The 24300-nt window shown below is 54.9% G+C and overlaps 5 protein-coding genes across 5 annotated transcripts; all 5 read left to right on the top strand.

Annotated features, from left to right (window-relative positions):
* The first annotated feature begins 360 nt into the window (after positions 1 to 360).
* LOC142364695 (endosome-associated-trafficking regulator 1-like) lies at positions 361 to 3410 on the top strand. The gene is made up of 2 exons (XM_075444738.1): positions 361 to 365; positions 2735 to 3410. The coding sequence occupies exons 1-2, from the start codon at positions 361 to 363 to the stop codon at positions 3408 to 3410; spliced, it is 681 nt and encodes a 226-aa protein (XP_075300853.1).
* A 1407-nt stretch (positions 3411 to 4817) lies between these two features.
* Positions 4818 to 7868, top strand: LOC142364692 (endosome-associated-trafficking regulator 1-like). Its single transcript, XM_075444723.1, has 2 exons — positions 4818 to 4822; positions 7193 to 7868. Exons 1-2 carry the CDS (start codon positions 4818 to 4820, stop codon positions 7866 to 7868), a joined length of 681 nt encoding a protein of 226 aa, XP_075300838.1.
* A 3794-nt stretch (positions 7869 to 11662) lies between these two features.
* On the top strand, positions 11663 to 12319 carry LOC142364688 (endosome-associated-trafficking regulator 1-like; the record flags this gene model as incomplete). The annotated part of the gene is made up of 1 exon (XM_075444712.1): positions 11663 to 12319. A coding segment is annotated over one exon (657 nt), but the record flags the coding sequence as incomplete, so codon positions are not given.
* A 2965-nt stretch (positions 12320 to 15284) lies between these two features.
* On the top strand, positions 15285 to 17711 carry LOC142364684 (endosome-associated-trafficking regulator 1-like). The gene is made up of 2 exons (XM_075444700.1): positions 15285 to 15347; positions 17076 to 17711. The coding sequence occupies exons 1-2, from the start codon at positions 15285 to 15287 to the stop codon at positions 17709 to 17711; spliced, it is 699 nt and encodes a 232-aa protein (XP_075300815.1).
* Positions 17712 to 18497: 786 nt separating this feature from the next.
* Positions 18498 to 22177, top strand: LOC142364678 (endosome-associated-trafficking regulator 1-like). Its single transcript, XM_075444689.1, has 2 exons — positions 18498 to 18575; positions 21542 to 22177. Exons 1-2 carry the CDS (start codon positions 18498 to 18500, stop codon positions 22175 to 22177), a joined length of 714 nt encoding a protein of 237 aa, XP_075300804.1.
* The last annotated feature ends 2123 nt before the right edge of the window (positions 22178 to 24300 follow it).

Genomic DNA, 24300 nt, shown 5'->3' with positions numbered 1-24300 from the left:
TGGGCAGGGACACCTTCCACCAGACCAGGCTGTTCAAAGCCCCATCCAGCCTGGCCTTGAACACTTCCACGGAGGAGGCAGCCACAGCTCCTCTGGGCAACCTTCAGATGCACAAAACGGTCATCGCAGAAAATACTAAGAACTTCTTTATCACTTGGTCACCCCTCAACCTTTCTGATGAATTTAGGTTACCGACCCCAGTTTTCTGACTCCAGGTTTACAACAAAATTTCCTGTATCTGGCCAAACTGCCCCTGGCTTGGACGCTACAGGGTGGTGAGGGGGTGGGTGCTGGCAGAGTTCAGTGCCAAAGTGCTTTTTCCTGATGGGAATTTTTAGGCAGCTGTTCACTTGGACCTCTATGTGGCGAGTTGTGTGCTCCAAGGTTGCTGTCTTCCCCTGGTCTCATAACATCCTTCATCTGAACAGCCATGTTTGTGTTGCCACAGATCTTAAACTGCCTCAGTAACCTTGGTCTCTGGAGGAGAGACTGCTGCTTAATCTTCATCCCAGACATGACACTGGCAGTGCTTGCACATCACAGGTGATGTCTGGAGCTCCTTGCTTGCTGCTTTCTAGTCTGTGCTTTCGCTGGTGGTCGCCCTTAGCCACGTGAAGCCCTGTTCTGCAACACTGATGATGGGACAAGCATGCTTCTCACCAGCTTTTCCGTCCCAGACAACATCACTTGCTGTTCCAGTCTCCTGTCCATGTATGACCACTTGCAAGCAGCTGTGAACCTTGGATTTGACCCAAAAATCCTTGGATTTGTCCCAGATGTGGCAGCCACCGCTTGCTCATCGCTGAGGCTGGGAGGAAGCAAACTAAGTGGCTCCGTCTGCGTCCTGCGCTGCGCACTGGCTGCTGTAATCCAAAGGTTACGGTGCAGGATTAGCATGGGTGTACAAAGCCCTTCCTAATCTGTGAGTCATTCCCCCCTCACTGCATTTCACTTCCCAGCAGCTCTGGACAGGCGGGATGGGTTGGCTCTTGAGTCTTCGGCTTCCCCCTTCCCCAGTTTGGGGAGGAACGGGTCGGGACGTAACATCTCAGCTTGGATTCACCAAGGGGAAATCAGGCCTGACCAATCTGCTAGCTTTCTACGGTGGCATGACTGGCTGGGTAGATGAGGGGAGAGCCATGGATGTTGTCTACCTAGACTTCAGCAAGGCTTTCGACACGGTTTCCCTTAACATCCTCCTAGGGAAGCCCAGGAAGTGTGGGCTGGATGAGTGGTCAGTGAGATGGATTGAGAACTGGCTGAATGGCAGAACTCAGAGGGTTGTCATCAGCGGCGCTGAGTCTAGTTGGAGGCTGGTAACTAGTGTTGTCACCCAGGGGTCAGTACTGGGCCCAGTCTTGTTTAACTTCTTCATCAATTACCTGGATGAAGAGTTAGAGTGTACCCTCAGCAAGTTTGCTGATGACACCAAACTGGGAGGAGTGGTAGATACACCAGAAGGCTGTGCTGCCTTTCAGCGTGACCTGGACAGGCTGGAAAGTTAGGCAGAGAGGAACCTGATGAGGTTCAACAAGGGCAAGTGCAGGGTCCTGCACCTGGAGAGGATCAGCCCCATGCATCAGTACAGGCTTGGGGTGGACCTGCTGGCGAGCAGCTCTGTGGAGAGGGACCTGGGTGTCCTAGTGGACGACAGGTTGACCATGAGCCAGCAGTGTGCCCTGGCTGCCAAGAAGGCCAATGGCATTCCTGGGGTGCATCAAGAAGAGTGTGGCCAGCAGGTCAAGGGAGGTTCTCCTTCCCCTCTACACTGCCCTAGTGAGGCCTCATCTGGAGTACTGTGTCCAGTTCTGGGCTCCCCACTTCAAGAGAGATGAGGAGCTACTGGAGAGAGTCCAGCGGAGGGCTACGAGGATGGTGAGGGGACTAGAGCATCTCTCCTATGAGGAGAGGCTGAGGGAGCTGGGCTTGTTCAGCCTGAAAAGAGAAGGCTGCGAGGGGACCTAACATATGCTTATAAACATCTCAAGGGTGGGTGTCAGGAGGATGGGGCCAAACTCTTCTCAGCGGTGCACAGCGACAGGATAAGGGGCAATGGGCACAAACTGAAGCATAGCAAGTTCCGTCTGAACATGAGGAAGCACTTCTTCCCTCTGAGGGTGATGGAGCATTGGAACAGGCCGCCCAGGGAGGTTGTGGAGTCTCCTTCTCTGGAGATATTCAAGACCTGCCTGGACGTGGTCCTGTGCGGCCTGCTCTGGCTGACCCTGCTTTGGCAGGGGGGTTGGACTAGATGACCCACAGAGGTCCCTTCCAACCCCGAACATTCTGTGATTCTGTGATTCTGTGATTCTGTGATTCTGTGATTTGATTGGTTCCTCCCCTACCCCCGCCCCGGTCACAGCCTCACAGCAGGCGATGTCATGCGATGACATCACAGACCTCAGGGATTCCTGTTCTGCCCACAGAGGTGCCTGCTCCTCCTCTCCGCTCACTCCCGAACGCCCTGGTGATCGAAGTGGAGGGATTTCGGAGACTGCCTCTTCCCCCACGAGCGTTGCTGAGGCTGCGGAGGTTGGCACACTGCTTGTCAGTGTCACCTGCCTGCGTGACCCCAGGCTCCAGCAGGATAAGTGGGATCCTCCTGCTTGCTGCAGCCCAAAGCGTCCTGAAAAATAGCGTGGCTGCTTGGCATCTCTGGGTCAATGGAGAGGATCTGCCCAGAATCTCAAGGCCTGGAAGATGATCATGATGAGGACTACAACGATGAACCCAGCTACTTCTGCCTCCCTGCACGTCGTCCACCACCGTGCAAGAGCCATGACAGCTTGGGGATGGATGCCTTTGCGCCATGGGAACATGCCAGCCACCCTTATCCGGGGTACTCAGAGTGCAGCAGGGGAGGAGAGTCCCACATGTTGCCCGAGGAGGCCACTGCGGACAGGGAGCTCCCGTCCCTGCAGCTGACCGACAACGTGCTCAGGGAGGAGAACGCCATGCTCAGGAAGGTGATCAAGAGCATGCAGGGCTCCTTGGAGAGCCAGGCATGCACGGTGCGGAGGCTGGAGAGGCAGCTGAAGGCCAGCCTGGCTAAACAGGAGAGGGAAGTCCGAGAGCTACAGTCCTTTGCCCAGCGGACTGAGTGGAGTCTCCAGTTAATGACCCAGCGGGCTCTGCAGGCAGAAAGCAACGTGGAGAAGCTGAAGCAGGAGGTCTCCATTCTCCAGCAAGAGCTGGAGAGCTCCAAGGTGGAGAACGAAAACCTGAGAGCGAGCCAAATGACCAATCTGGGGCCAGTGAAGCACAACATAGATTTCGTCGTGCAAAGCCTCCACAAGATAATACTGGGCGCAACCTGGTCCATCGGACAGCTCGCCTCTGGAGTGGAGTCGCTGCATTTTCTTGCTGACGTCCTTCAATCTACCGGCAAAATTTCCGAAGATGAAGCCTAAAAAGAGCTCTGAAATCAATTCTGTGTGGGTCCCGCAGATGAATATATGGACCGAGACCACTGATCTCCCACTACAACGTGTATTAAAACCATTTGCTCTCACGTGCTCGAATGTGTGTGTTCTGATTCATGGCTTTTATTCTTCATGGCTATACTTTTCTTGTGAGGAAGTACAAATTGAAGAGAGTGATGTAGTTTGAGCTGCTGATGCTCTGTTCTGGCACTGCAGAGCCAGCAGCCAATGTTTCCCAGGCTCTGAGCTGCAAGGTCCAGCCGTGGTGGGCTCTGCGTAAGAGGCTGTGCCACAGCTCCGGCTGACTTGAGCTGCCGTGTCGGAGCCAGGAGGAAGCACAGCAGCACGGGACGCAGCGCTCTTCAGCAGTGTGCCCATCCCTTTCCATAGCTGTGCCAGCGAGAACCAGCGATGAGCAAACCCCTTGCATTTCATCTGCTTCTTTTGCCCCTTCTTGGTGGGGTGGGGAAGGGGAGGAGCAGAGATCCGGGTGCTGCTGTGCATGGTTTCAGTGAGCAGAAGCTCCTTAGGTCCTCCTACCTCTTTTTCTGCAGCTGGCCACCACCTGGGCCAGAAATCCAAAGTCTAGAGATTGTGCACCTGTTCCTGCAGCTGGGTAAAGGGGGGTGGTGGTGGTCAAAAACCTTGAGGGAGTTGTGAAGTTTCCGCACGTGTGAGCTGTGGCAGTGCCTTTCCTCCGCAGTCGGTGTCAGTGCGGGCTAAGGATGCGTTTGGCTTAGCCGGGCTGGCTAAGGAAGGCGCTGGCTGGAGAGGATGCCCTTCCTCTCCTGGCTGGAGCTGGCGTGGACGGGTATACCTAAACCGCCTGCCTTCGTCACCCCCGAAAGACCTGTGAGACCCTGCAGTCCAAACTCGCCATGTAATCACTGAAGATGGGTCTCAGCCTTATCCTGGCAGGGTCATCTGTGGGCATGAAGTGACCTTTCTTCATAGAGCCACAGAACCACAGAACAGTTTGGGTTGGAAGGGACCTTGTAGATCATCTGGTTCCAGCCCCCCTGCCATGGGCAGGGACACCTTCCACCAGACCAGGCTGTTCAAAGCCCCATCCAGCCTGGCCTTGAACACTTCCACGGAGGGGGCAGCCACAGCTCCTCTGGGCAACCTTCAGATGCACAAAACGGTCATCGCAGAAACTACTAAGAACTTCTTTATCACCTGGTCACCCCTCAACCTTTCTGATGAATTTAGGTTACTCACCCCAGTTTTCTGACCCCAGGTTTACCCAGGTTTACAACAAAATTTCCTGTATCTGGCCGAACTGCCCCTGGCTTGGATGCTACAGGGTGGTGAGGGGGTGGGTGCTGGCAGAGTTCAGTGCCAAAGTGCTTTTTCCTGATGGGACTTTTTAGGCAGCTGTTCACTTGGACCTCTATGTGGTGAGTTGTGTGCTCCAAGGTTGCTGTCTTCCCCTGGTCTCATAACATCCTTCATCTGAACAGCCATGTTTGTGTTGCCACAGATCTTAAACTGCCTCAGTAACCTTGGTCTCTGGAGGAGAGACTGCTGCTTAATCTTCATCCCAGACATGACACTGGCAGTGCTTGCACATCACAGGTGATGTCTGGAGCTCCTTGCTTGCTGCTTTCTAGTCTGTGCTTTCGCTGGTGGTCGCCCTTAGCCACGTGAAGCCCTGTTCTGCAACACTGATGATGGGACAAGGATGCTTCTCACCAGCTTTTCCGTCCCAGACAACATCACTTGCTGTTCCAGTCTCCTGTCCATGTATGACCACTTGCAAGCAGCTGTGAACCTTGGATTTGACCCAAAAATCCTTGGATTTGTCCCAGATGTGGCAGCCACCGCTTGCTCATCGCTGAGGCTGGGAGGAAGCAAACTAAGTGGCTCCGTCTGCGTCCTGCGCTGCGCACTGGCTGCTGTAATCCAAAGGTTACGGTGCAGGATTAGCATGGGTGTACAAAGCCCTTCCTAATCTGTGAGTCATTCCCCCCTCACTGCATTTCACTTCCCAGCAGCTCTGGACAGGCGGGATGGGTTGGCTCTTGAGTCTTCGGCTTCCCCCTTCCCCAGTTTGGGGAGGAACGGGTCGGGACGTAACATCTCAGCTTGGATTCACCAAGGGGAAATCAGGCCTGACCAATCTGCTAGCTTTCTACGGTGGCATGACTGGCTGGGTAGATGAGGGGAGAGCCATGGATGTTGTCTACCTAGACTTCAGCAAGGCTTTCGACACGGTTTCCCTTAACATCCTCCTAGGGAAGCCCAGGAAGTGTGGGCTGGATGAGTGGTCAGTGAGATGGATTGAGAACTGGCTGAATGGCAGAACTCAGAGGGTTGTCATCAGCGGCGCTGAGTCTAGTTGGAGGCTGGTAACTAGTGTTGTCACCCAGGGGTCAGTACTGGGCCCAGTCTTGTTTAACTTCTTCATCAATTACCTGGATGAAGAGTTAGAGTGTACCCTCAGCAAGTTTGCTGATGACACCAAACTGGGAGGAGTGGTAGATACACCAGAAGGCTGTGCTGCCTTTCAGCGTGACCTGGACAGGCTGGAAAGTTGGGCAGAGAGGAACCTGATGAGGTTCAACAAGGGCAAATGCAGGGTCCTGCACCTGGGGAGGATCAGCCCCATGCATCAGTACAGGCTTGGGGTGGACCTGCTGGCGAGCAGCTCTGTGGAGAGGGACCTGGGTGTCCTGGTGGACAACAGGTTGACCATGAGCCAGCAGTGTGCCCTGGCTGCCAAGAAGGCCAATGGCATTCCTGGGGTGCATCAAGAAGAGTGTGGCCAGCAGGTCAAGGGAGGTTCTCCTTCCCCTCTACACTGCCCTAGTGAGGCCTCATCTGGAGTACTGTGTCCAGTTCTGGGCTCCCCACTTCAAGAGAGAAGAGGAGCTACTGGAGAGAGTCCAGCGGAGGGCTACGAGGATGGTGAGGGGACTAGAGCATCTCTCCTATGAGGAGAGGCTGAGGGAGCTGGGCTTGTTCAGCCTGAAGAAGAGAAGGCTACGAGGGGACCTAATATATGCTTATAAACATCTCAAGGGTGGGTGTCAGGAGGATGGGGCCAAACTCTTCTCAGCGGTGCCCAGCGACAGGATAAGGGGCAATGGGCACAAACTGAAGCATAGCAAGTTCCGTCTGAACATGAGGAAGCACTTCTTCCCTCTGAGGGTGACGGAGCACTGGAATAGGCCGCCCAGGGAGGTTGTGGAGTCTCCTTCTCTGGAGATATTCAAGACCTGCCTGGACGTGGTCCTGTGCGGCCTGCTCTGGGTGACCCTGCTTTGGCAGGGGGGTTGGACTAGATGACCCACAGAGGTCCCTTCCAACCCCGAACATTCTGTGATTCTGTGATTCTGTGATTCTGTGATTCTGTGATTTGATTGGTTCCTCCCCTACCCCCGCCCCGGTCACAGCCTCACAGCAGGCGATGTCATGCGATGACATCACAGACCTCAGGGATTCCTGTTCTACCCACAGAGGTGCCTGCTCCTCCTCTCCGCTCACTCCCGAACGCCCTGCTGATCGAAGTGGAGGGATTTCGGAGACTGCCTCTTCCCCCACGAGCGTTGCTGAGGCTGCGGAGGTTGGCACACTGCTTGTCAGTGTCACCTGCCTGCGTGACCCCGGGCTCCAGCAGGATAAGTGGGATCCTCCTGCTTGCTGCAGCCCAAAGCGTCCTGAAAAATAGCGTGGCTGCTTGGCATCTCTGGGTCAATGGAGAGGGTCTGCCCAGAATCTCAAGGCCTGGAAGATGATCATGATGAGGACTACAACGATGAACCCAGCTACTTCTGCCTCCCTGCACGTCGTCCACCACCGTGCAAGAGCCATGACAGCTTGGGGATGGATGCCTTTGCGCCATGGGAACATGCCAGCCACCCTTATCCGGGGTACTCAGAGTGCAGCAGGGGAGGAGAGTCCCACATGTTGCCCGAGGAGGCCACTGCGGACAGGGAGCTCCCGTCCCTGCAGCTGACCGACAACGTGCTCAGGGAGGAGAACGCCATGCTCAGGAAGGTGATCAAGAGCATGCAGGGCTCCTTGGAGAGCCAGGCATGCACGGTGTGGAGGCTGGAGAGGCAGCTGAAGGCCAGCCTGGCTAAACAGGAGAGGGAAGTCCGAGAGCTACAGTCCTTTGCCCAGCGGACTGAGTGGAGTCTCCAGCTAATGACCCAGCGGGCTCTGCAGGCAGAAAGCAACGTGGAGAAGCTGAAGCAGGAGGTCTCCATTCTCCAGCAAGAGCTGGAGAGCTCCAAGGTGGAGAACGAAAACCTGAGAGCGGGCCATATGACCAACCTGGGGCCAGTGAAGCACAACATAGATTTCGTCGTGCAAAGCCTCCACAAGATAATACTGGGCGCAACCTGGTCCATCGGACAGCTCGCCTCTGGAGTGGAGTCGCTGCATTTTCTTGCTGACGTCCTTCAATCTACCGGCAAAATTTCCGAAGATGAAGCCTAAAAAGAGCTCTGAAATCAATTCTGTGTGGGTCCCGCAGATGAATATATGGACCGAGACCACTGATCTCCCACTACAACGTGTATTAAAACCATTTGCTCTCACGTGCTCGAATGTGTGTGTTCTGATTCATGGCTTTTATTCTTCATGGCTATACTTTTCTTGTGAGGAAGTACAAATTGAAGAGAGTGATGTAGTTTGAGCTGCTGATGCTGTGTTCTGGCACTGCAGAGCCAGCAGCCAATGTTTCCCAGGCTCTGAGCTGCAAGGTCCAGCCGTGGTGGGCTCTGCGTAAGAGGCTGTGCCACAGCTCCGGCTGACTTGAGCTGCCGTGTCGGAGCCAGGAGGAAGCACAGCAGCACGGGACGCAGCGCTCTTCAGCAGTGTGCCCATCCCTTTCCATAGCTGTGCCAGCGAGAACCAGCGATGAGCAAACCCCTTGCATTTCATCTGCTTCTTTTGCCCCTTCTTGGTGGGGTGGGGAAGGGGAGGAGCAGAGATCCGGGTGCTGCTGCGCATGGTTTCAGTGAGCAGAAGTTCCTTAGGTCCTCCTACCTCTTTTTCTGCAGCTGGCCACCACCTGGGCCAGAAATCCAAAGTCTAGAGATTGTGCACCTGTTCCTGCAGCTGGGTAAAGGGGGGTGGTGGTGGTCAAAAACCTTGAGGGAGTTGTGAAGTTTCCGCACGTGTGAGCTGTGGCAGTGCCTTTCCTCCGCAGTCGGTGTCAGTGCGGGCTAAGGATGCGTTTGGCTTAGCCGGGCTGGCTAAGGAAGGCGCTGGCTGGAGAGGATGCCCTTCCTCTCCTGGCTGGAGCTGGCGTGGACGGGTATACCTAAACCGCCTGCCTTCGTCACCCCCGAAAGACCTGTGAGACCCTGCAGTCCAAACTCGCCATGTAATCACTGAAGATGGGTCTCAGCCTTATCCTGGCAGGGTCACCTGTGGGCATGAAGTGACCTTTCTTCATAGAGCCACAGAACCACAGAACAGTTTGGGTTGGAAGGGACCTTGTAGATCATCTGGTTCCAGCCCCCCTGCCATGGGCAGGGACACCTTCCACCAGACCAGGCTGTTCAAAGCCCCATCCAGCCTGGCCTTGAACACTTCCACGGAGGGGGCAGCCACAGCTTCTCTGGGCAACCTTCAGATGAACAAAACGGTCATCGCAGAAACTACTAAGAACTTCTTTATCACCTGGTCACCCCTCAACCTTTCTGATGAATTTAGGTTACCGACCCCAGTTTTCTGACCCCAGGTTTACCCAGGTTTACAACAAAATTTCCTGTATCTGGCCAAACTGCCCCTGGCTTGGACGCTACAGGGTGGTGAGGGGGTGGGTGCTGGCAGAGTTCAGTGCCAAAGTGCTTTTTCCTGATGGGACTTTTTAGGCAGCTGTTCACTTGGACCTCTATGTGGTGAGTTGTGTGCTACAAGGTTGCTGTCTTCCCCTGGTCTCATAACATCCTTCATCTGAACAGCCATGTTTGTGTTGCCACAGATCTTAAACTGCCTCAGTAACCTTGGTCTCTGGAGGAGAGACTGCTGCTTAATCTTCATCCCAGACATGACACTGGCAGTGCTTGCACATCACAGGTGATGTCTGGAGCTCCTTGCTTGCTGCTTTCTAGTCTGTGCTTTCGCTGGTGGTCGCCCTTAGCCACGTGAAGCCCTGTTCTGCAACACTGATGATGGGACAAGGATGCTTCTCACCAGCTTTTCCGTCCCAGACAACATCACTTGCTGTTCCAGTCTCCTGTCCATGTATGACCACTTGCAAGCAGCTGTGAACCTTGGATTTGACCCAAAAATCCTTGGATTTGTCCCAGATGTGGCAGCCACCGCTTGCTCATCGCTGAGGCTGGGAGGAAGCAAACTAAGTGGCTCCGTCTGCGTCCTGCGCTGCGCACTGGCTGCCGTAATCCAAAGGTTACGGTGCAGGATTAGCATGGGTGTACAAAGCCCTTCCTAATCTGTGAGTCATTCCCCCCTCACTGCATTTCACTTCCCAGCAGCTCTGGACAGGCGGGATGGGTTGGCTCTTGAGTCTTCGGCTTCCCCCTTCCCCAGTTTGGGGAGGAACGGGTCGGGACGTAACATCTCAGCTTGGATTCACCAAGGGGAAATCAGGCCTGACCAATCTGCTAGCTTTCTACGGTGGCATGACTGGCTGGGTAGATGAGGGGAGAGCCATGGATGTTGTCTACCTAGACTTCAGCAAGGCTTTCGACACGGTTTCCCTTAACATCCTCCTAGGGAAGCCCAGGAAGTGTGGGCTGGATGAGTGGTCAGTGAGATGGATTGAGAACTGGCTGAATGGCAGAACTCAGAGGGTTGTCACCAGCGGCGCTGAGTCTAGTTGGAGGCTGGTAACTAGTGTTGTCACCCAGGGGTCAGTACTGGGCCCAGTCTTGTTTAACTTCTTCATCAATTACCTGGATGAAGAGTTAGAGTGTACCCTCAGCAAATTTGCTGATGACACCAAACTGGGAGGAGTGGTAGATACACCAGAAGGCTGTGCTGCCTTTCAGCGTGACCTGGACAGGCTGGAAAGTTGGGCAGAGAGGAACCTGATGAGGTTCAACAAGGGCAAGTGCAGGGTCCTGCACCTGGGGAGGATCAGCCCCATGCATCAGTACAGGCTTGGGGTGGACCTGCTGGAGAGCAGCTCTGTGGAGAGGGACCTGCGTGTCCTAGTGGACGACAGGTTGACCATGAGCCAGCAGTGTGCCCTGGCTGCCAAGAAGGCCAATGGCATTCCTGGGGTGCATCAAGAAGAGTGTGGCCAGCAGGTCAAGGGAGGTTCTCCTTCCCCTCTACGCTGCCCTAGTGAGGCCTCATCTGGAGTACTGTGTCCAGTTCTGGGCTCCCCACTTCAAGAGAGATGAGGAGCTACTGGAGAGAGTCCAGCGGAGGGCTACGAGGATGGTGAGGGGACTAGAGCATCTCTCCTGTGAGGAGAGGCTGAGGGAGCTGGGCTTGTTCAGCCTGAAAAGAGAAGGCTATGAGGGGACCTAACATATGCTTATAAACATCTCAAGGGTGGGTGTCAGGAGGATGGGGCCAAACTCTTTTCAGCGGTGCCCAGCAACAGGATAAGGGGCAATGGGCACAAACTGAAGCATAGCAAGTTCCGTCTGAACATGAGGAAGCACTTCTTCCCTCTGAGGGTGACGGAGCACTGGAACAGGCCGCCCAGGGAGGTTGTGGAGTCTCCTTCTCTGGAGATATTCAAGACTTGCCTGGACGTGGTCCTGTGCGGCCTGCTCTGGGTGACCCTGCTTTGGCAGGGGGGTTGGACTAGATGACCCACAGAGGTCCCCTTCCAACCCCAAACATTCTGTGATTCTGTGATTCTGTGATTCTGTGATTTGATTGGTTCCTCCCCTACCCCCGCCCCGGTCACAGCCTCACAGCAGGCGATGTCATGCGATGACATCACAGACCTCAGGGATTCCTGTTCTGCCCACAGAGGTGCCTGCTCCTCCTCTCCGCTCACTCCCGAACGCCCTGGTGATCGAAGTGGAGGGATTTCGGAGACTGCCTCTTCCCCCACGAGCGTTGCGGAGGCTGCGGAGGTTGGCACACTGCTTGTCAGTGTCACCTGCCTGCGTGACCCCGGGGCTCCAGCAGGATAAGTGGGATCCTCCTGCTTGCTGCAGCCCAAAGCGTCCTGAAAAATAGCGTGGCTGCTTGGCATCTCTGGGTCAATGGAGAGGGTCTGCCCAGAATCTCAAGGCCTGGAAGATGATCATGATGAGGACTACAACGATGAACCCAGCTACTTCTGCCTCCCTGCACGTCGTCCACCACCGTGCAAGAGCCATGACAGCTTGGGGATGGACGCCTTTGCGCCATGGGAACATGCCAGCCACCCTTATCCGGGGTACTCAGAGTGCAGCAGGGGAGGAGAGTCCCACATGCTGCCCGAGGAGGCCACTGCGGACAGGGAGCTCCCGTCCCTGCAGCTGACCGACAACGTGCTCAGGGAGGAGAACGCCATGCTCAGGAAGGTGATCAAGAGCATGCAGGGCTCCTTGGAGAGCCAGGCATGCACGGTGCGGAGGCTGGAGAGGCAGCTGAAGGCCAGCCTGGCTAAACAGGAGAGGGAAGTCCGAGAGCTACAGTCCTTTGCCCAGCGGACTGAGTGGAGTCTCCAGTTAATGACCCAGCGGGCTCTGCAGGCAGAAAGCAACGTGGAGAAGCTGAAGCAGGAGGTCTCCATTCTCCAGCAAGAGCTGGAGAGCTCCAAGGTGGAGAACGAAAACCTGAAAGCGAGCCAAATGACCAACCTGGGGCCAGTGAAGCACAACATAGATTTCGTCGTGCAAAGCCTCCACAAGATAATACTGGGCGCAACCTGGTCCATCGGACAGCTCGCCTCTGGAGTGGAGTCGCTGCATTTTCTTGCTGACGTCCTTCAATCTACCGGCAAAATTTCCGAAGATGAAGCCTAAAAAGAGCTCTGAAATCAATTCTGTGTGGGTCCCGCAGATGAATATATGGACCGAGACCACTGATCTCCCACTACAACGTGTATTAAAACCATTTGCTCTCACGTGCTCGAATGTGTGTGTTCTGATTCATGGCTTTTATTCTTCATGGCTATACTTTTCTTGTGATGAAGTACAAATTGAAGAGAGTGATGTAGTTTGAGCTGCTGATGCTCTGTTCTGGCACTGCAGAGCCAGCAGCCAGTGTTTCCCAGGCTCTGAGCTGCAAGGTCCAGCCGTGGTGGGCTCTGCGTAAGAGGCTGTGCCACAGCTCCGGCTGACTTGAGCTGCCGTGTCGGAGCCAGGAGGAAGCACAGCAGCACGGGACGCAGCGCTCTTCAGCAGTGTGCCCATCCCTTTCCATAGCTGTGCCAGAGAGAACCAGCGATGAGCAAACCCCTTGCATTTCATCTGCTTCTTTTGCCCCTTCTTGGTGGGGTGGGGAAGGGGAGGAGCAGAGATCCGGGTGCTGCTGTGCATGGTTTCAGTGAGCAGAAGCTCCTTAGGTCCTCCTACCTCTTTTTCTGCAGCTGGCCACCACCTGGGCCAGAAATCCAAAGTCTAGAGATTGTGCACCTGTTCCTGCAGCTGGGTAAAGGGGGGTGGTGGTGGTCAAAAACCTTGAGGGAGTTGTGAAGTTTCCGCACGTGTGAGCTGTGGCAGTGCCTTTCCTCCGCAGTCGGTGTCAGTGTGGGCTAAGGATGCGTTTGGCTTAGCCGGGCTGGCTAAGGAAGGCGCTGGCTGGAGAGGATGCCCTTCCTCTCCTGGCTGGAGCTGGCGTGGACGGGTATACCTAAACCGCCTGCCTTCGTCACCCCCGAAAGACCTGTGAGACCCTGCAGTCCAAACTCGCCATGTAATCACTGAAGATGGGTCTCAGCCTTATCCTGGCAGGGTCACCTGTGGGCATGAAGTGACCTTTCTTCATAGAGCCACAGAACCACAGAACAGTTTGGGTTGGAAGGGACCTTGTAGATCATCTGGTTCCAGCCCCCCTGCCATGGGCAGGGACACCTTCCACCAGACCAGGCTGTTCAAAGCCCCATCCAGCCTGGCCTTGAACACTTCCACGGAGGAGGCAGCCACAGCTCCTCTGGGCAACCTTCAGATGCACAAAACGGTCATCGCAGAAAATACTAAGAACTTCTTTATCACCTGGTCACCCCTCAACCTTTCTGATGAATTTAGGTTACCGACCCCAGTTTTCTGACTCCAGGTTTACAACAAAATTTCCTGTATCTGGCCAAACTGCCCCTGGCTTGGACGCTACAGGGTGGTGAGGGGGTGGGTGCTGGCAGAGTTCAGTGCCAAAGTGCTTTTTCCTGATGGGAATTTTTAGGCAGCTGTTCACTTTGACCTCTATGTGGTGAGTTGTGTGCTACAAGGTTGCTGTCTTCCCCTGGTCTCATAACATCCTTCATCTGAACAGCCATGTTTGTGTTGCCACAGATCTTAAACTGCCTCAGTAACCTTGGTCTCTGGAGGAGAGACTGCTGCTTAATCTTCATCCCAGACATGACACTGGCAGTGCTTGCACATCACAGGTGATGTCTGGAGCTCCTTGCTTGCTGCTTTCTAGTCTGTGCTTTCGCTGGTGGTCGCCCTTAGCCACGTGAAGCCCTGTTCTGCAACACTGATGATGGGACAAGGATGCTTCTCACCAGCTTTTCCGTCCCAGACAACATCACTTGCTGTTCCAGTCTCCTGTCCATGTATGACCACTTGCAAGCAGCTGTGAACCTTGGATTTGACCCAAAAATCCTTGGATTTGTCCCAGATGTGGCAGCCACCGCTTGCTCATCGCTGAGGCTGGGAGGAAGCTCCTTGTTTAACCATGCAGGTCTCCTTCCTCCTTTGCTAAATTTCTTTCTCAGGGGGATGCATTGCTCCTGTGCATGGAAGAAGTGTTGTTTAAAAAGCGACCAGCACTCATGGACCCCCCTGCCTTCGAGAGCCCTGGCCCACGGGATTCCTCCCAGTAGCTCCTTGAAGAGGCCAAAGTCAGCCCTCCTGAGGTCCAGGGTTTTGATCCTGCTTATCGCCCTGCTTCCTCCACGCAGGATCCTGAACTCGACCATTTCATGGTCACTGCAGCCGAGTCTACCTCCAACCTTCACATCCTCCACCAGTCCCTCCTTGTTTGTTAACACAAGGTCCAGCAGCGCGCCTTTCCTTGTTGGTTCCTCCACCACTTGCATCAGAAAGTTATCATCGATGCTCTGTAGGAACCTCCTGGATTGCACCTGCCTAGCTGTATGGTCTTCCCAGCTGATGTCAGGGTGGTTGAAGTCCCCCATGAGAACCAGAGCCTGTGACTGTGAGGCTGCTTGCAGCTGCCTGTAGAAGGCTTCATCAACCTCCTCCTCCTGGTCGGGTGGCCTGTAGTATACACCCACCGTAATGTCACCCGTGTGAGCCTGTCCCTTAATTCTAACCCACAAGCTTTCAACTCCTTCTTCACTTGCCCCAGGCCAAGCTCAATGCATTCCAGTTGCTGCCTCACATATAGAGCAACTCCCCCACCTCTCCTTGTTGGTCTGTCTTTCCTAAAGAGTCTGTAGCCATCTATGACAGCATGCCAGTCATGCGAGTTGTCCCACCACGTTTCTGTGATGGCGACCAAGTCATAGCCGTCCTGCTGTATAATGGCTTCCAGAAGGTCCTGTGCAGCCTGCTGTAGGTGACCCTGCTTCGGCGGGGGGGTTGGACTAGATGACCCACAGAGGTCCCTTCCAACCCCTACTATTCTGTGATTCTGTGATTCTGTGAAGCAAACTAAGTGGCTCCGTCTGCGTCCTGCGCTGCGCACTGGCTGCCGTAATCCAAAGGTTACGGTGCAGGATTAGCATGGGTGTACAAAGCCCTTCCTAATCTGTGAGTCATTCCCCCCTCACTGCATTTCACTTCCCAGCAGCTCTGGACAGGCGTGATGGGTTGGCTCTTGAGTCGTCGGCTTCCCGCTTCCCCAGTTTGGGGAGGAACGGGTCGGGACGTAACATCTCAGCTTGGATTCACCAAGAGGAAATCAGGCCTGACCAATCTGCTAGCTTTCTACGGTGGCATGACTGGCTGGGTAGATGAGGGGAGAGCCATGGATGTTGTCTACCTAGACTTCAGCAAGGCTTTCGACACGGTTTCCCTTAACATCCTCCTAGGGAAGCCCAGGAAGTGTGGGCTGGATGAGTGGTCAGTGAGATGGATTGAGAACTGGCTGAATGGCAGAACTCAGAGGGTTGTCACCAGCGGCGCTGAGTCTAGTTGGAGGCTGGTAACTAGTGTTGTCACCCAGGGGTCAGTACTGGGCCCAGTCTTGTTTAACTTCTTCATCAATTACCTGGATGAAGAGTTAGAGTGTACCCTCAGCAAGTTTGCTGATGACACCAAACTGGGAGGAGTGGTAGATACACCAGAAGGCTGTGCTGCCTTTCAGCGTGACCTGGACAGGCTGGAAAGTTGGGCAGAGAGGAACCTGATGAGGTTCAACAAGGGCAAGTGCAGAGTTCTGCACCTGGGGAGGATCAGCCCCATGCATCAGTACAGGCTTGGGGTGGACCTGCTGGCGAGCAGCTCTGTGGAGAGGGACCTGCGTGTCCTAGTGGACGACAGGTTGACCATGAGCCAGCAGTGTGCCCTGGCTGCCAAGAAGGCCAATGGCATTCCTGGGGTGCATCAAGAAGAGTGTGGCCAGCAGGTCGAGGGAGGTTCTCCTTCCCCTCTACACTGCCCTAGTGAGGCCTCATCTGGAGTACTGTGTCCAGTTCTGGGCTCCCCACTTCAAGAGAGATGAGGAGCTACTGGAGAGAGTCCAGCGGAGGGCTACGAGGATGGTGAGGGGACTAGAGCATCTCTCCTGTGAGGAGAGGCTGAGGGAGCTGGGCTTGTTCAGCCTGAAAAGAGAAGGCTATGAGGGGACCTAACATATGCTTATAAACATCTCAAGGGTGGGTGTCAGGAGGATGGGGCCAAACTCTTTTCAGCGGTGCCCAGCGACAGGATAAGGGGCAATGGGCACAAACTGAAGCATAGCAAGTTCCGTCTGAACATGAGGAAGCACTTCTTCCCTCTGAGGGTGACGGAGCACTGGAACAGGCCGCCCAGGGAGGTTGTGGAGTCTCCTTCTCTGGAGATATTCAAGACCTGCCTGGACGTGGTCCTGTGCGGCCTGCTCTGGGTGACCCTGCTTTGGCAGGGGGGTTGGACTAGATGACCCACAGAGGTCCCCTTCCAACCCCAAACATTCTGTGATTCTGTGATTCTGTGATTCTGTGATTTGATTGGTTCCTCCCCTACCCCCGGCCCCGGTCACAGCCTCACAGCAGGCGATGTCATGCGATGACATCACAGACCTCAGGGATTCCTGTTCTGCCCACAGAGGTGCCTGCTCCTCCTCTCCGCTCACTCCCGAACGCCCTGCTGATCGAAGTGGAGGGATTTCGGAGACTGCCTCTTCCCCCACGAGCGTTGCTGAGGCTGCGGAGGTTGGCACACTGCTTGTCAGTGTCACCTGCCTGCGTGACCCCGGGCTCCAGCAGGATAAGTGGGATCCTCCTGCTTGCTGCAGCCCAAAGCGTCCTGAAAAATAGCGTGGCTGCTTGGCATCTCTGGGTCAATGGAGAGGGTCTGCCCAGAATCTCAAGGCCTGGAAGATGATCATGATGAGGACTACAACGATGAACCCAGCTACTTCTGCCTCCCTGCACGTCGTCCACCACCGTGCAAGAGCCATGACAGCTTGGGGATGGATGCCTTTGCGCCATGGGAACATGCCAGCCACCCTTATCCGGGGTACTCAGAGTGCAGCAGGGGAGGAGAGTCCCACATGCTGCCCGAGGAGGCCACTGCGGACAGGGAGCTCCCGTCCCTGCAGCTGACCGACAACGTGCTCAGGGAGGAGAACGCCATGCTCAGGAAGGTGATCAAGAGCATGCAGGGCTCCTTGGAGAGCCAGGCATGCACGGTGCAGAGGCTGGAGAGGCAGCTGAAGGCCAGCCTGGCTAAACAGGAGAGGGAAGTCCGAGAGCTACAGTCCTTTGCCCAGCGGACTGAGTGGAGTCTCCAGTTAATGACCCAGCGGGCTCTGCAGGCAGAAAGCAACGTGGAGAAGCTGAAGCAGGAGGTCTCCATTCTCCAGCAAGAGCTGGAGAGCTCCAAGGTGGAGAACGAAAACCTGAGAGCGAGCCAAATGACCAACCTGGGGCCAGTGAAGCACAACATAGATTTCGTCGTGCAAAGCCTCCACAAGATAATACTGGGCGCAACCTGGTCCATCGGACAGCTCGCCTCTGGAGTGGAGTCGCTGCATTTTCTTGCTGACGTCCTTCAATCTACCGGCAAAATTTCCGAAGATGAAGCCTAAAAAGAGCTCTGAAATCAATTCTGTGTGGGTCCCGCAGATGAATATATGGACCGAGACCACTGATCTCCCACTACAACGTGTATTAAAACCATTTGCTCTCACGTGCTCGAATGTGTGTGTTCTGATTCATGGCTTTTATTCTTCATGGCTATACTTTTCTTGTGAGGAAGTACAAATTGAAGAGAGTGATGTAGTTTGAGCTGCTGATGCTGTGTTCTGGCACTGCAGAGCCAGCAGCCAGTGTTTCCCAGGCTCTGAGCTGCAAGGTCCAGCCGTGGTGGGCTCTGCGTAAGAGGCTGTGCCACAGCTCCGGCTGACTTGAGCTGCCGTGTCGGAGCCAGGAGGAAGCACAGCAGCACGGGACGCAGCGCTCTTCAGCAGTGTGCCCATCCCTTTCCATAGCTGTGCCAGCGAGAACCAGCGATGAGCAAACCCCTTGCATTTCATCTGCTTCTTTTGCCCCTTCTTGGTGGGGTGGGGAAGGGGAGGAGCAGAGATCCGGGTGCTGCTGCGCATGGTTTCAGTGAGCAGAAGCTCCTTAGGTCCTCCTACCTCTTTTTCTGCAGCTGGCCACCACCTGGGCCAGAAATCCAAAGTCTAGAGATTGTGCACCTGTTCCTGCAGCTGGGTAAAGGGGGGTGGTGGTGGTCAAAAACCTTGAGGGAGCTGTGAAGTTTCCGCACGTGTGAGCTGTGGCAGTGCCTTTCCTCCGCAGTCGGTGTCAGTGTGGGCTAAGGATGCGTTTGGCTTAGCCGGGCTGGCTAAGGAAGGCGCTGGCTGGAGAGGATGCCCTTCCTCTCCTGGCTGGAGCTGGTGTGGACGGGTATACCTAAACCGCCTGCCTTCGTCACCCCCGAAAGACCTGTGAGACCCTGCAGTCCAAACTCGCCATGTAATCACTGAAGATGGGTCTCAGCCTTATCCTGGCAGAGTCACCTGTGGGCATGAAGTGACCTTTCTTCATAGAGCCACAGAACCACAGAACAGTTTGGGTTGGAAGGGACCTTGTAGATCATCTGGTTCCAGCCCCCCTGCCATGGGCAGGGACACCTTCCACCAGACCAGGCTGTTCAAAGCCCCATCCAGCCTGGCCTTGAACACTTCCACGGAGGAGGCAGCCACAGCTTCTCTGGGCAACCTTCAGATGCACAAAACAGTCATCGCAGAAACTACTAAGAACTTCTTTATCACCTGGTCACCCCTCAACCTTTCTGATGAATTTAGGTTACCGACCCCAGTTTTCTGACCCCAGGTTTACCCAGGTTTACAACAAAATTTCCTGTATCTGGCCAAACTGCCCCTGGCTTGGATGCTACAGGGTGGTAAGGGGGTGGGTGCTGGCAGAGTTCAGTGCCAAAGTGCTTTTTCCTGATGGGACTTCTTAGGCAGCTGTTCACTTTGACCTCTATGTGGTGAGTTGTGCGCTCCAAGGTTGCTGTCTTCCCCTGGTCTCATAACATCCTTCATCTGAACAGCCATGTTTGTGTTGCCACAGATCTTAAACTGCCTCAGTAACCTTGGTCTCTGGAGGAGAGACTGCTGCTTAATCTTCATCCCAGACATGACACTGGCAGTGCTTGCACATCACAGGTGATGTCTGGAGCTCCTTGCTTGCTGCTTTCTAGTCTGTGCTTTCGCTGGTGGTCGCCCTTAGCCACGTGAAGCCCTGTTCTGCAACACTGATGATGGGACAAGGATGCTTCTCACCAGCTTTTCCGTCCCAGACAACATCACTTGCTGTTTCAGTCTCCTGTCCATGTATGACCACTTGCAAGCAGCTGTGAACCTTGGATTTGACCCAAAAATCCTTGGATTTGTCCCAGATGTGGCAGCCACCGCTTGCTCATCGCTGAGGCTGGGAGGAAGCAAACTAAGTGGCTCCGTCTGCGTCCTGCGCTGCGCACTGGCTGCCGTAATCCAAAGGTTACGGTGCAGGATTAGCATGGGTGTACAAAGCCCTTCCTAATCTGTGAGTCATTCCCCCCTCACTGCATTTCACTTCCCAGCAGCTCTGGACAGGCGGGATGGGTTGGCTCTTGAGTCTTCGGCTTCCCGCTTCCCCAGTTTGGGGAGGAACGGGTCGGGACGTAACATCTCAGCTTGGATTCACCAAGGGGAAATCATGCCTGACCAATCTGCTAGCTTTCTACGGTGGCATGACTGGCTGGGTAGATGAGGGGAGAGCCATGGATGTTGTCTACCTAGACTTCAGCAAGGCTTTCGACACGGTTTCCCTTAACATCCTCCTAGGGAAGCCCAGGAAGTGTGGGCTGGATGAGTGGTCAGTGAGATGGACTGAGAACTGGCTGAATGGCAGAACTCAGAGGGTTGTCATCAGCGGCGCTGAGTCTAGTTGGAGGCTGGTAACTAGTGTTGTCACCCAGGGGTCAGTACTGGGCCCAGTCTTGTTTAACTTCTTCATCAATTACCTGGATGAAGAGTTAGAGTGTACCCTCAGCAAGTTTGCTGATGACACCAAACTGGGAGGAGTGGTAGATACACCAGAAGGCTGTGCTGCCTTTCAGCGTGACCTGGACAGGCTGGAAAGTTGGGCAGAGAGGAACCTGATGAGGTTCAACAAGGGCAAGTGCAGGGTCCTGCACCTGGGGAGGATCAGCCCCATGCATCAGTACAGGCTTGGGGTGGACCTGCTGGAGAGCAGCTCTGTGGAGAGGGACCTGCGTGTCCTAGTGGACGACAGGTTGACCATGAGCCAGCAGTGTGCCCTGGCTGCCAAGAAGGCCAATGGCATTCCTGGGGTGCATCAAGAAGAGTGTGGTCAGCAGGTCGAGGGAGTTTCTCCTTCCCCTCTACGCTGCCCTAGTGAGGCCTCATCTGGAGTACTGTGTCCAGTTCTGGGCTCCCCACTTCAAGAGAGATGAGGAGCTACTGGAGAGAGTCCAGCGGAGGGCTACGAGGATGGTGAGGGGACTAGAGCATCTCTCCTGTGAGGAGAGGCTGAGGGAGCTGGGCTTGTTCAGCCTGAAAAGAGAAGGCTATGAGGGGACCTAACATATGCTTATAAACATCTCAAGGGTGGGTGTCAGGAGGATGGGGCCAAACTCTTTTCAGCGGTGCCCAGCAACAGGATAAGGGGCAATGGGCACAAACTGAAGCATAGCAAGTTCCGTCTGAACATGAGGAAGCACTTCTTCCCTCTGAGGGTGATGGAGCATTGGAACAGGCCGCCCAGGGAGGTTGTGGAGTCTCCTTCTCTGGAGATATTCAAGACCTGCCTGGACGTGGTCCTGTGCGGCCTGCTCTGGCTGACCCTGCTTTGGCAGGGGGGTTGGACTAGATGACCCACAGAGGTCCCCTTCCAACCCCAAACATTCTGTGATTCTGTGATTCTGTGATTCTGTGATTCTGTGATTCTGTGATTTGATTGGTTCCTCCCCTACCCCCGCCCCGGTCACAGCCTCACAGCAGGCGATGTCATGCGATGACATCACAGACCTCAGGGATTCCTGTTCTGCCCACAGAGGTGCCTGCTCCTCCTCTCCGCTCACTCCCGAACGCCCTGCTGATCGAAGTGGAGGGATTTCGGAGACAGCCTCTTCCCCCACGAGCGTTGCTGAGGCTGCGGAGGTTGGCACACTGCTTGTCAGTGTCACCTGCCTGCGTGACCCCGGGCTCCAGCAGGATAAGTGGGATCCTCCTGCTTGCTGCAGCCCAAAGCGTCCTGAAAAATAGCGTGGCTGCTTGGCATCTCTGGGTCAATGGAGAGGGTCTGCCCAGAATCTCAAGGCCTGGAAGATGATCATGATGAGGACTACAACGATGAACCCAGCTACTTCTGCCTCCCTGCACGTCGTCCACCACCATGCAAGAGCCATGACAGCTTGGGGATGGATGCCTTTGCGCCATGGGAACATGCCAGCCACCCTTATCCGGGGTACTCAGAGTGCACCAGGGGAGGAGAGTCCTACATGCTGCCCGAGGAGGCCACTGCGGACAGGGAGCTCCCGTCCCTGCAGCTGACCGACAACGTGCTCAGGGAGGAGAACGCCATGCTCAGGAAGGTGATCAAGAGCATGCAGGGCTCCTTGGAGAGCCAGGCATGCACGGTGTGGAGGCTGGAGAGGCAGCTGAAGGCCAGCCTGGCTAAACAGGAGAGGGAAGTCCGAGAGCTACAGTCCTTTGCCCAGCGGACTGAGTGGAGTCTCCAGTTAATGACCCAGCGGGCTCTGCAGGCAGAAAGCAACGTGGAGAAGCTGAAGCAGGAGGTCTCCATTCTCCAGCAAGAGCTGGAGAGCTCCAAGGTGGAGAACGAAAACCTGAGAGCGAGCCAAATGACCAATCTGGGGCCAGTGAAGCACAACATAGATTTCGTCGTGCAAAGCCTCCACAAGATAATACTGGGCGCAACCTGGTCCATCGGACAGCTCGCCTCTGGAGTGGAGTCGCTGCATTTTCTTGCTGACGTCCTTCAATCTACCGGCAAAATTTCCGAAGATGAAGCCTAAAAAGAGCTCTGAAATCAATTCTGTGTGGGTCCCGCAGATGAATATATGGACCGAGACCACTGATCTCCCACTACAACGTGTATTAAAACCATTTGCTCTCACGTGCTCGAATGTGTGTGTTCTGATTCATGGCTTTTATTCTTCATGGCTATACTTTTCTTGTGAGGAAGTACAAATTGAAGAGAGTGATGTAGTTTGAGCTGCTGATGCTCTGTTCTGGCACTGCAGAGCCAGCAGCCAATGTTTCCCAGGCTCTGAGCTGCAAGGTCCAGCCGTGGTGGGCTCTGCGTAAGAGGCTGTGCCACAGCTCCGGCTGACTTGAGCTGCCGTGTCGGAGCCAGGAGGAAGCACAGCAGCACGGGACGCAGCGCTCTTCAGCAGTGTGCCCATCCCTTTCCATAGCTGTGCCAGCGAGAACCAGCGATGAGCAAACCCCTTGCATTTCATCTGCTTCTTTTGCCCCTTCTTGGTGGGGTGGGGAAGGGGAGGAGCAGAGATCCGGGTGCTGCTGCGCATGGTTTCAGTGAGCAGAAGCTCCTTAGGTCCTCCTACCTCTTTTTCTGCAGCTGGCCACCACCTGGGCCAGAAATCCAAAGTCTAGAGATTGTGCACCTGTTCCTGCAGCTGGGTAAAGGGGGGTGGTGGTGGTCAAAAACCTTGAGGGAGTTGTGAAGTTTCCGCACGTGTGAGCTGTGGCAGTGCCTTTCCTCCGCAGTCGGTGTCAGTGTGGGCTAAGGATGCGTTTGGCTTAGCCGGGCTGGCTAAGGAAGGCGCTGGCTGGAGAGGATGCCCTTCCTCTCCTGGCTGGAGCTGGCGTGGACGGGTATACCTAAACCGCCTGCCTTCGTCACCCCCGAAAGACCTGTGAGACCCTGCAGTCCAAACTCGCCATGTAATCACTGAAGATGGGTCTCAGCCTTATCCTGGCAGGGTCACCTGTGGGCATGAAGTGACCTTTCTTCATAGAGCCACAGAACCACAGAACAGTTTGGGTTGGAAGGGACCTTGTAGATCATCTGGTTCCAGCCCCCCTGCCATGGGCAGGGACACCTTCCACCAGACCAGGCTGTTCAAAGCCCCATCCAGCCTGGCCTTGAACACTTCCACGGAGGGGGCAGCCACAGCTCCTCTGGGCAACCTTCAGATGCACAAAACGGTCATCGCAGAAACTACTAAGAACTTCTTTATCACCTGGTCACCCCTCAACCTTTCTGATGAATTTAGGTTACTGACCCCAGTTTTCTGACCCCAGGTTTACCCAGGTTTACAACAAAATTTCCTGTATCTGGCCAAACTGCCCCTGGCTTGGATGCTACAGGGTGGTGAGGGGGTGGGTGCTGGCAGAGTTCAGTGCCAAAGTGCTTTTTCCTGATGGGAATTTTTAGGCAGCTGTTCACTTTGACCTCTATGTGGTGAGTTGTGTGCTACAAGGTTGCTGTCTTCCCCTGGTCTCATAACATCCTTCATCTGAACAGCCATGTTTGTGTTGCCACAGATCTTAAACTGCCTCAGTAACCTTGGTCTCTGGAGGAGAGACTGCTGCTTAATCTTCATCCCAGACATGACACTGGCAGTGCTTGCACATCACAGGTGATGTCTGGAGCTCCTTGCTTGCTGCTTTCTAGTCTGTGCTTTCGCTGGTGGTCGCCCTTAGCCACGTGAAGCCCTGTTCTGCAACACTGATGATGGGACAAGGATGCTTCTCACCAGCTTTTCCGTCCCAGACAACATCACTTGCTGTTCCAGTCTCCTGTCCATGTATGACCACTTGCAAGCAGCTGTGAACCTTGGATTTGACCCAAAAATCCTTGGATTTGTCCCAGATGTGGCAGCCACCGCTTGCTCATCGCTGAGGCTGGGAGGAAGCAAACTAAGTGGCTCCGTCTGCGTCCTGCGCTGCGCACTGGCTGCTGTAATCCAAAGGTTACGGTGCAGGATTAGCATGGGTGTACAAAGCCCTTCCTAATCTGTGAGTCATTCCCCCCTCACTGCATTTCACTTCCCAGCAGCTCTGGACAGGCGGGATGGGTTGGCTCTTGAGTCTTCGGCTTCCCGCTTCCCCAGTTTGGGGAGGAACGGGTCGGGACGTAACATCTCAGCTTGGATTCACCAAGGGGAAATCA

This window comes from Opisthocomus hoazin, chromosome 2, assembly GCF_030867145.1.
Source record: "Opisthocomus hoazin isolate bOpiHoa1 chromosome 2, bOpiHoa1.hap1, whole genome shotgun sequence".
Taxonomy (NCBI): Eukaryota; Metazoa; Chordata; class Aves; order Opisthocomiformes; family Opisthocomidae; genus Opisthocomus; species Opisthocomus hoazin.
Note: the sequence above shows the minus strand (reverse complement) of the source record. Positions and strands in the feature narration are given on the sequence as shown.